Below are 11,754 nucleotides of genomic sequence, written 5' to 3'. Positions count from 1 at the left end.
AGCCGAAGGAAAACTCGAATTGGAAAAATCTTCAGATCATGATTTTTTTTTTTTTTTTTTTTTGGTAAGCAGACCATGATTTAATTGGTTAAACGGATAGTCGAATCAGGTAATAAAATAACTAAATATTTATATATAACAATATATATTAAAATAAAACATCAAGTTTTATAATAAATATACATAATAAAATGTACTATGCATGTTTCTTAATTTTATATTATAAATAAAATTATATGATGATTTTGATATTTTATGTATTTGTTTAAACTCATTAAATAAAATTTGTTATACTAATAATTTATCAAAATTAAACTCAATTCTTTTATCATCATTATTACTTTATGTTATTTTCAAATTTCAAAATCTTATAACAGTTTTTTAATTTTATTTTCCGAAACCATTCTTCTTAGATTCTCTCTCTTCCCTCGTGATCTCTCTTCTTCTTTATATGCACTTTCTGAGAATCTGTATTCCTCTTCCTCCATCTTCAAACACGGATTCTTATTTTATTATTATTATTACTTATCGTTTCCCCTTCCTCCCTGCTCTACAGTACACAACCCTCCAAGTGAGCGGCTACCCTTTTTTCTCTCATGTTAACAAGTCACGTAATTTGCTAAAATTTATTTAGTTTTTTAATCAACTAATATCCTGTTGAGCGGTTACCCTTTTTTTTCTTAGTTTGTTAAGAATTAAGACGATATTTGGTTTGAAGTAAATGCACAGGCAGATTTGATATTTTCTACAGGTAGATAAAGCTCATATTTGATATTTTCTTGCATATCTCAGGAGGGATGAAAAGATACTGATTTTAGGTTATAGAATAACATTGAATAAATAATAAGGGATAGGTTATTCTGCCTACTCCTATTTTGCCTACCTCTTTCATCACCGTTCGATTACAATCTAATCCAACGATCTATATATTTGCGATATAAAATAAACATTTTTTCTCCCTTTCTTCCTTTTTCTCTCCTTTCTCTCCTCCCGTTACCTTTCTCTCTTCCTGGACGACAAAGTTATCAATACCATCATTGTACTTATCCTTGTGTTTCTGAGTTCCCAAATTGAGAACAGAACTACCGCAGAGAATGCACGACACAGTGTGATAAAAGTTTGATAATTACCACCATTCTTGCTCTACTCTGGGAAACAAATTGTTTGAAACGCTGTTGGTCTGTAAATTAAGTAACAAATTGTTTTTAATTATAAATTGTTTGAATCATTGTGCAAATTGTTTGAATCATTGTACAAATTGTTTGAATCATAGAATGCAATGATATTTACAACTAAATGCAACAAGAATCTGTCAGTCCATCTACCCAAAACTATGAAATTAGAAATCACGCAATCGATGCGGTATGATCCCCAAAATTGTAAATGTACGTTGGTCTATTCGGGGTTGGCTAAATGTGTTTTTTATTATCAATCGTTAACCAAAATTCACAGCAAGCGCGGCAGACATCGGTGATGAAAGGCATAAAAATTTTAATTAGGTATAGCGTAAGAAGAGAGAAGCGGGAGGAGAGAGAAATGAGGTAGAAGGGTTTATTTTATTTTACAAATATGGATCGTTGGATTAGATTGTAATCCAACGATATTGAGAGGGTGGGTAAAAGTAGGTAAAATAGGAGTAGACACAATAACCTATCCCTATATATATATATATATATATATATGGAAAAAAACTACTCTTATGCAACATAAGAGTAGTTTTATCTCCTACACACCCATTGAAAATTGTGACACTCCTTTTTTTTCTTTTTTTCTTTTAAATGGCAAACTCCACCATATGTATATCTACAACATGAGAGAAGATCTTTCATGTAACATAAGATTAATGAACCATATATATATATATATATATATATATATATATATATATATATATGGATGAATTGAATGTTAAAATTTTGATAATAATTAAAGTTTGTTTATAATGAATAATATACATTTTTCATGTGATAATAATTTTTTTTTTCAAATCAAGTAAAGATATTTGTGTCAATCCGCACACACGGGACACGAGACACATACGACACGACACTCTGACACGTTAATTTTAAAAAATATTAAATTTAACGCATTAGGACACATTTTGATATTAAATAATAATTTTAATTTATGTAATGTATATTATATTTAAATTCAATAATTTAACAAAAAATAAAGATAAACTAATAATACCCATTAATTTTGCAAAGAAACATAAGATATCCCAAATATTTATATTATATTTAATAAAATGATAATTATAATCCAACGAATCTAATAGTTGAAACTAAAAACACGATGTAATGTAAATTTTGAACCCTTTTTCAAGTCTATGCAATGTGTTAAAGTGTCGGAGAGTGTCAGAAAATATCAGACATGACACATCAGAATTTTTGAAGTGTGAATTTTTGAAGTGTCGGTCCATCATAACATAACTATATAGATATAAAAGTGGTCAATGATTCTTTGCTTAAACATTTAAGATTTGAAAAAATTATTCATGACAAAAGTATAATTGCGAAGTTATATAAATATTATTATTGAAAAAAAAATCCGGGTAGTAATTCGGACTAACACTATCTCAAGAATGTCTTGAACAGGTTGCTGAATTTAGTAATTAGTAGTTTTCTTTTTCTTTATGTGGTTAATAGGGGCCAAATACTATCGTTGTTGTCGAATTTGTATTCTCCATGAACTCAATTACTATATAACATTTTTTTACGATAACTGAAGAAAATTAAAAGAATATTTCAATTGCATCCATTTCACTGCATAACCCACAAAAAATATATATATAAGCACTAAAGAAGCACGTCTTCCAGGATGCCAAAGTTGCACGTGGCAAGTTTTCAGGTAACAAGACCCTATTTAAAGGGCTGCTCTTAACAAAGGACATTATAATATAAAATAAAGCTATAGAAATGTAGAACTTAGAAATCATACCTAACCCAATTATAATAATTGTCACCCTCTAAACACAGTAACATGATTGAACTAACAATGAAATAATGAGTGATCTACGTAGCCAGACAAAAAATATGCTTAGTTTGTGATGTCCAAAACATGAAACTGCTTAATAAAATTTTTAAGCAGTTTTCTTGTTTGGCCCAAAGACATACTTGATCAGTGATTCCTTGATGGAAAGCAACTCTGGGAACTCATTCTTCAATTTGGATGCATCCATCTCATTGTTGCTTCGTGCAGCAATTATCACCTTGGCTTGTTCTTCAAGTGTGAAGTTAACCCACTTGAAGTTTGAATCAATGTAATCCCTATACATCTCAAGAATCTCATTATGGCTCACAGCCCCAGGATTTGTGAAGTTCCATATGCCCCTCAAGTTCCTCTTTGCCATCTCAATTGAAATAGGCAGAAGTTCATCCAAAATAGTCATGCTGTTTGGAATGTTAACAACTTTGCTATAGCGAGAAATCTTGGTAATGAAATTCCGTGGATTGCTCAGGTCAGATGAAATCGGCATGCGAACTCTGAGGGTGCATACATTGTCATATTCTTTCAAGAGCTCTTCAACCTGATGAAAATTCAGAGACAAATTATTAGAGATATTCATAATCATAATGGAAAGGGAATGAAACCATATCATGTAAGCAAGTTTACCATAGCCTTAGTTTTGGAATAGAAAGAACCAATGAAATTGGGTTTGTCTTCCTCCTTAAAACCAATGCCAGAACCCTCTGGATGATCTGCATCATACTCAAATATGCACCCAGTAGCATAATTTATCATTAAGAGTCCATGCTCTCTGCTGACATCAGCCAATGTTAAAGTCCCAGCAACATTGGCGCGGATGGTTTCGGTTTTATGAGATTCACACCAATCAACATTGGGTCTGCCAGTCACACCAGCTGCATTAAAAATATGTGTTGGCTTCACATTTTGAATATCAGCCACAAGTGATGCGCGATCCTCTAGGCGCCCTTTTCCATATTCATAGGGAATTCCTTGCTTTTCACACAATTTCCCCAGCAAACCCCCAATCCAACCTGTTCTGCCATAGATCAAGAATTTGAGAGGTTTCTGCAAAGAGCCAACATTCTTCGATGATGGAACCACCATTTTTGTATTAGTTGAGACATATGATGCGGGTTTTTCTTCTTCAGATCCATATCTCTCCATCCCACCAGGCATCATCAGCATCCTTGGATGAGGAAGCAATGCACCACTAACATCACCCCACCAAGTAGGATTGTTGATATACCAGTCCATGGTTTTCTTCAAGCCCTCTTCCCATGTGGTCCTCTCAGACCAACCCAAGATCTTCAGCTTTTCATCATCAAGAAAGTATCTCTGGTCATTAAATGGTCTGTTCTCTACAAATTTGATACTAGTTTCTGGGTCCATTGAGAAAAGTCTGCATATATCTTTGGCTACATCAATAACTCTCCTTTCCTTCTTAGTACCAATATTGTAAACATGCCCAACCTCTCCCTTGTGAAGGATAACTTCAAAAGCCTCAGCAACATCTTCACAATATAAATAACTCCTCACATTTGAACCATCCCCATGAATTGGAAGAGGCTTCCCTTGCATAGCCAGGAGGATGAACTTTGGAATTAACTTCTCGGGAAACTGATTTGGCCCATAAACATTGTTTCCCCTTGTGGTGATCACAGGTAACCCATACGACCTACCATATGCCATCACAAGCATTTCTGCCCCAGCTTTTGTTGCAGAGTATGGATTTGTGGGAAGTAGCTGAGAAGCCTCATGGTTTCCAACAACAGCATCTTCATCTGTCTCCCCATATACCTCATCAGTGCTCACATGGATGAACCTTTTGATCTGGCCAGTTACCTTGCAGGCTTCTAATAGGACATGAGTACCATATATGTTGTTCTTGGTGAACTCAAAGCTATTACCAAACGAGTTGTCAACATGGGTTTGAGCAGCAAAGTGCATTATTGTGTCAATAGACTCAGTGATGAGAAGGTAGTTGACAAGGTCAGCACTTCCAATATCCCCCTTCACAAACTTGAAGTTCGGAGATGATCTTGAAGGAATGAGGTTCTTCAGATTAGAACAGTAATCAAGTTTATCAAGAACAACAATTTTGTATTCGGGATAGTTCCGGATAAGCCGATTGGCAACATGAGATGCAATGAATCCAGCCGCCCCAGTAATGAGGATATTTTTTGGGGTATGCGTAGTCATGCCAGGCAACTTCTACACTATAAATAAAGGCAAATCACAATATAACAATTAGAACCACAAACACAAAATAATCAAAGTATCAATTTTTTTTCGCCAAATGACCACAAAAAGAAAAATCAAACAACATAGCTTACTACAACAGATTTCAATCTCATCATTAACAGAAAAACCTTCTACTTTGAAGGTAAGCTAACAGATTATAGCTACAAAGCTCACACAATTAAGTCCAAGAGAAAACACAAAGAAAGTAAAACCTAAATCAACATAATTTCTCGATCCAGTTTGTTAACATGAAAAACACAAAAATCAATTGAATCTGCAATGAATTGCAGTCAGAAGTCTAGGCATCAACATCAAGGAAAAACAAACACGGGAATATCCAAAGCTAGATTTTTTTTCCCGCTGCTTCCCCTCTACATCAGCAGTGGAAACACACACCAACGAAAATTATAAAAATAAAAATAAAAATTAGGACTCATATTTCACGCAAAAAATGGGAAATGCAATGAATTATTCACAAAACCAATCACCCTATTGTCAGAACTACAAATCCAACACAGATCTGATTATTTCACTAGCTTCAGCTGCAACGATCACGTGGATCAAGATACAGTAACATAAAAAAGTATAAAAAAATTCATCTTCACAATCACCACAGATCCAACAAAACAGAGCAACACCCAGATCACGAAAATCACCCGTTGGCCCAAATTTCAAATCTTTCCAAATGAAAAATCAGAAACACCAAATGGGGCAGCACCCGAATCATAAAAAAATAAAAATTATAAGAAAATCAGAGGAGTGAGTGTAAAAACTAAAAACAACTTACGAATTGGTATGAGATGGACACCGACGGAGCGAAGAAGAAGAAGAAAAGACCGAAACAAGAAAGAGAACTTGTTCAGACACAGAAGAAACGGAAGATGGAACCTCACAGATTTAGATTCGGAGTCTACACTTTCTATATATATACGCGCTTGTGTATGAAATATGATGAAACTAAGGATCTTAGACAGTTAAGGACAACCAGAGGATCATGTCAAATGACGAAAATGCCCTCTCAACTTCACAGTTTTACGTGGGACCCACTCTCATTTTTCCTATCCAATTTCATTAAGTTATTTGTGCCTGAAAATTGATTTTCTTATGGGTTTTATTAATGTCATGTAACATAATGTAAGTGTTGTTTTTAACTCTCACATCAAAATGGAGAGAGTGGAATGATAAAAGAGAAAGAAAAATATGTGGACCTCGCCTCTTTAATATATGTGTAGGAAAGTGAAGTTATATTATGTTAAATGATAAACATAAAACTCTTTTTTTATATCACATGATGCGATATGAAAGGATTTCAATTGTTTATCAATAAATACATGATCGTTTAAGATAGGAAAAAATGGTTAGCATAAAAAGTGGGAAAATAAACCAATGGGGGTTGACTCAAGTGGTAAGGTACTTGGGTTCACTTAAGCAAGGACTCGAATTCGAGACCTTGTGTATGCAGAAAATCTTCGCTGGGAGATTCACCTGCCAATGCTAGGTACCTATCCGGGTCGGACTGGACATAGTCGGAACGAAGCCTGGAAAATCAATGGAGCAATAAAAAAAAAAAAAGTGGGAAAATAATAACATCATTTTTTTTATTTTATTTTTTTGGTACATTGCCAGGAGGTATCCCCATTCAACCTTCTCCGGGCACCATGCCCTCGGGGTACGGCCCGTTTAGGCTAGCTCCTCATTGTAACAGTGGGTGCACTAAGCTTCGCAACCAGAGAAAGGACGAGACTAATCCCCCAACCGAAGATTTAAAAGTTGGCAAACAGAATTTAAGTTAATTAGTTATCACAATTAAGCTTTTCGGGTTCAATTACAAAACCCCTTTTAACATAACTGGAGAAACCAAACTGTTCTTCGCTGGAAAGACAACAAAAGAGATGTTCCAAGATAAAGGTTCACCATCTGTATTCAAATATTAATCGAACTAGAACCGCGATAATTGATCTGCTCAAAAAATTGAATCTGGTAAAAATCTAACCCTATCTCGTGTATTTGGCGAAGCTCTTCGCGGGATGCAGCGGCGGCGGCGGGACGAAGGTTATGGGCAGCGGCGTCGTCGCGACGGAGGCTATGGGCAAGATCGGCGGTGGCAGAGTGTATGTGAGGGAGAGAGAAGGCGGAGAGAAAGAAGCGAAGACGGAGGGGCTTTTAAGAATTCAATGATGACCGTCGGATCGCTACTACCAATCTAACGGTGAAATTGATTGGTAGTAACATTGGTTGTAACTTTACTTGGTTGTCACAATATCCTATCCCTATTATAATTACGTTATGATTACGGTGTTGTAAATTTTGAATGATGATTAATTTTTATTTTTTTTAAAAAAAAAAGAAGTCCAGTATTGTTATTGATAAATTGGAAATAATTCTCGGTCATGTTAAAGAATTAGCTTAAGATCTCCCTTGATTAAAATGTTTGTTGAAGAAAACATAACTTCAAAATAATTGTTTTCCTTTTTCAAATATTTAGAAAATTAGGAGATTGACTTTTTTTTTCCTGAGAATTTGAGATTTTTTGTACTTAATTAAAAAATAATATTAACAAAAATGTAAATTTAGTAATAAAAAATCTTAAAATTGGTTTCCTGGATATTTTGTTCTCTCTCTATATAATTAAATTAGTCATTTAGGAAGATTTAGCATTTATCTTATTTACTATTATAAAAAAAACAGAGTCAAATAATAAAGATAATTGATATATTTTAAATCATTGTGATATAATGAGGTTGATTATCATGAAAGAAATGCTAAATCAGCCTATCGATTATCATAAAAGAAATGTTAAATCATCAATCTTTTCACATATTTGGTACACAGATAAGATCTGATATTATTAAGCCTAATCTTAACTTCCTAAGTGATTAAATTATATATCATTTTAATATATAAAAAGATCTTATTATGTAAGTTTATATTATATGATAGTCATTCCAAATAACTAAAAAAAATTATAATATACAACATAAATTTATACTATCACACCTTATATATAACACAAAACAGACCCTATGATGATTTTGTGTGGTGTAAAAGTTTGTAATAGAATGAGGTGAAGATCATGTTAAAAAGCATGCTCCACCAGCTTCTCATTGGATCACCGACAAAGAGGGGAAAGCTCATTGAACCACGTCACTGGACGCCCATGATTAGGGGTTAGCACCATTTCTTTCCTTTTGGGTAGGTGGCATTAGCACATCTTGCTTTTGAATGCACCACGAGATATTATTTATGTTTCAACTTCTTTTTATTATTTCTATATGGCAATATGGTCAATATGGTACTTTTCATTTTCCTTTTTATGAGAATGAGAGTTCTCTCTTTTTTTGAAAATGACTCATCCTTATGAAACTAAAGTCTTCCTTTTTTTTTTTTCATTATATATCTAATCAGATATTTATATAATAATAAATGTAATCAAATCAAATATTTTTTTTCCTTTATAAAACTAAATTTTTCTAAATAAGAATTGCACTAGACACGTCTACTCACGATATAGTTTGAGTTCTTCATTATCTAATTTTGACTTGGTCATTTTATAATTTTATAATTAGTTTGTCCCTTTACTCTTATACGCTTAGTTTGGTTAGGATAAATTTCTCTTGTTATATAGCATCATTGTATTAAGTTATTAGGAATGAATTTATAACAAAATAATTAATATATTTATAGAAGTCATAATTTTAAGTTATGTACCGTTGTTATAATTTAATGCTGAATAAGTAGCACGCAAGCTGTGGTTGCTATTAGGACAGCTGCAGAATATGCTCCAGAAAACAAAGTTGGTGGAATTTGGAAGCACTAGTTTGGCCTGTGCCTTTTAGTGCAATTATGGGACTACAATTTCCCAGTACGAAATTAGGTGCAGCGTGTGGTTCAACTTCGCGGAGATAAAATAGATTGAACGACTGTAAAGAATAATTTCAATCTAAAATCATAACCTATTAGGTGAGGGCGTTTATATTATTTTCTGATATATTTTCTAGCTCATTGAATTTGAACTTTGAAGTGTGTATATTGCATGAGAAAAGATATTGTAACAACTAAGTTGTGTTACTACCATGTTACTACCAATCAATCTCACTGTTAGATCAATTATGTTGATCCAACGGTTATATTTATTTTCATCTTTGCATGGTTATGATTCCCCATATTTAAAGTGAAAACATTAAATATGAAAAATCATAACCATACAAAGGTGGAAATAAATATAAAGTATTAAATTTGGAAAATCTTGACCATACAAAGATGGAAATAAATATAACCGTTGAATCAACATAATCAATCTAACGGTGAGATTGATTGGTAGTAACTTGGTAGTAACATAATTTGGTTGTTACAATATCCTTCCTCATATTGCATAGGTCCAATCTTTTTTTTTTGTTGGTTTATCTTATTCTTGTTTATTTTCACAAGTGGGGGACGATGAGGATCGATTCTTGACCTTATGGTCACTGAAGCTCTGATAAAAAAAATCATTTCAACTTAAAACCTTAAGGTATTAGGTGATGATTTTTTTAATGATTTATATTATTCTCTAACACCAACAAAAATGGTGTTTTGATTTGTACACTTAAATTGAGTTATGATGTTTGATTTTCTTAAAAAAATGAAAAAGTTCTCTTATAATTTTGCTTTAAATCATTTTTTAATTACTTATTTTTTTTTATCTAAATTCATTCTTAACATGATTAGAAACATAATTAATTTACCTACTTTATCCTCTCTCTTTTTGGTAACCCTATTTTATCCTTTTTAAAAAAAGAAAATAGATTGATGATAAAAAAGAAAATAACAAAAAAATTAAGGCCAACTATATTAAAAATTTACTCACTTACAGAAAAAAAAAATCAAAGAATTTTTTTATATAGTTCTAAATAAAAAATAACAAATTGACTTAATACAAAAAAGAAGAAAATAAGATTAAATATATTAAAAACTTACAACAGTAAAAAAAATTAAAAAAATCTAAATAAAAAATAGACAGAAGACATAAAAAATAGACAGAAGACATAAAAAATAGACAGAAGACAAAAAAATAGAATAAAAGAAATTAATGTTGTAAGTTTACAATATTTTTTGTCTTTTTTCTTTTTTCTTTTTTTTTCTTCAATCTATTTGCTTCTTTTTTATTTAAATATATTTGGTATTTTTTCTTCCATTTTCATTTTTTCAATTTTAGTATTTATATCATTGTTGAAAGAAAAAAATAAAAAATAAAACAAAAAGAAAATAGAAGAAAAAGTAATCAATGTTATAAGTTTTAACACATTTGATATTCTTTTTTCTTTTATTTTTTTTCTCTTGTCCTTTGTTTAATTCTTTCTTTTTGATTTAGACATATTTAATCTCTTTTTTCTTTTACTTTCAATTTTTTTCACTTTTAGTCTTTTTGTAACTCCCTCACTTTTGCTAATAATAATAATAATAACAATAATCATAATTCGATGATAAATTATTACAATTTTTTTCCAAAATATATAATTCAATCACAAAATCAGAATAAAAAATACTCCAAAAATATGTAAATCAATCATAAGTTATTACAAATAATATTTCAAAAAATATAATTCAATCACAAATTATTATAAACAACACTTCAAAAATATATAAATCAATCATAAATTATTATAGACAACACTCCAAAAATATATAAATTAATTATTAACTTTTTAAAAAGATAATTCCAGGATATTCCACATGGGAATGTTTCTTTTAACAATTATTAGGTAAATAATATTTTACTATTATAATATTACATTTACCTTTGGCATGATAATATTTTTCCTATAAATAGAAGTTAAAGGAGCTACTCGCCAATTGCCATTGCTTCAAAAAATGGAGTGAAAATCAAAGAGAGAATTTTGAGGGAAAAAATATTTGAGGATAGAAAAAAAGATTTTGGAGTAAATTTTAATTGAGGAAAATGACAGTAAATTTTGGAGAAAATTCTATTTGAGGAAAATGAGATTAATTTTGGAGGAAATCAACTTTAGGAGAAAGAAAGTAAATTTTGAAGGAAACTTTACTTGAGGAGTGTAACACCCTGTTTTGGACCGGCGTATTAACACAAATATGATATTAAGCATAATCATAATCACGACAATTGAATTAAAAATACGGTAAAAAAAATTTCTTTTATAAATGACGTTTTCATTTTAAAATAACCATGTTCAAAATAATTACCATAACATGATCATAACCAAATACATTTGCAGGATATAAATTCTACTGCTTAAATATCACACAAAACATATACAAAGATTGCTAAGTGGTTCACATAAATCAACAAATCAGCAATACGCTATTACGCATTGTACCAACCTTATATAGGTTCAGTTTTTACAAAACTGCAATTGACTTGATTACAAATAGATTCTCATATTTTAGTATGTTAAATTAGACACTCTAAGCTTTGCAAAAAGGTATCATAAGCTTAATTTGGACTTCTACAACTCCAGATATGCTTACCGTAAGTTAACTACTAAAAATTGTCAACATACGTCAACATCGAATCTGCACTGTTTTACA

The 11,754-nt window shown here is 31.3% G+C and overlaps 1 protein-coding gene across 2 annotated transcripts; it reads right to left on the bottom strand.

Annotated features, from left to right (window-relative positions):
- Positions 1–2,777: 2,777 nt before the first annotated feature.
- LOC133315339 (trifunctional UDP-glucose 4,6-dehydratase/UDP-4-keto-6-deoxy-D-glucose 3,5-epimerase/UDP-4-keto-L-rhamnose-reductase RHM1) lies at positions 2,778–6,139 on the bottom strand. Of its 2 annotated transcripts, none has more exons than XM_061516944.1 (3): positions 5,999–6,139; positions 3,616–5,186; positions 2,778–3,529 (listed from the first exon to the last, which is right to left on the bottom strand). In XM_061516944.1, the coding sequence occupies exons 2-3, from the start codon at positions 5,167–5,169 to the stop codon at positions 3,083–3,085; spliced, it is 2,001 nt and encodes a 666-aa protein (XP_061372928.1). In that variant the 5' UTR covers positions 5,170–5,186; positions 5,999–6,139; the 3' UTR covers positions 2,778–3,082. The 2 variants fall into 2 exon arrangements, with proteins under 2 accessions (XP_061372928.1, XP_061372927.1); XM_061516943.1 differs by having other exon boundaries at positions 3,616–5,181; positions 5,999–6,133.
- Between the last annotated feature and the right edge of the window lie 5,615 nt (positions 6,140–11,754).

This window comes from Gastrolobium bilobum, unplaced genomic scaffold (genome assembly GCF_033153095.1).
Source record: "Gastrolobium bilobum isolate Gb01-03AN ecotype WA unplaced genomic scaffold, APGP_CSIRO_Gbil_v1 utg36545, whole genome shotgun sequence".
Classification (NCBI taxonomy): domain Eukaryota; kingdom Viridiplantae; phylum Streptophyta; class Magnoliopsida; order Fabales; family Fabaceae; genus Gastrolobium; species Gastrolobium bilobum.
The sequence above is the reverse complement of the archived record's forward strand: the minus strand, read 5'-3'. Positions and strand labels throughout refer to the sequence as shown.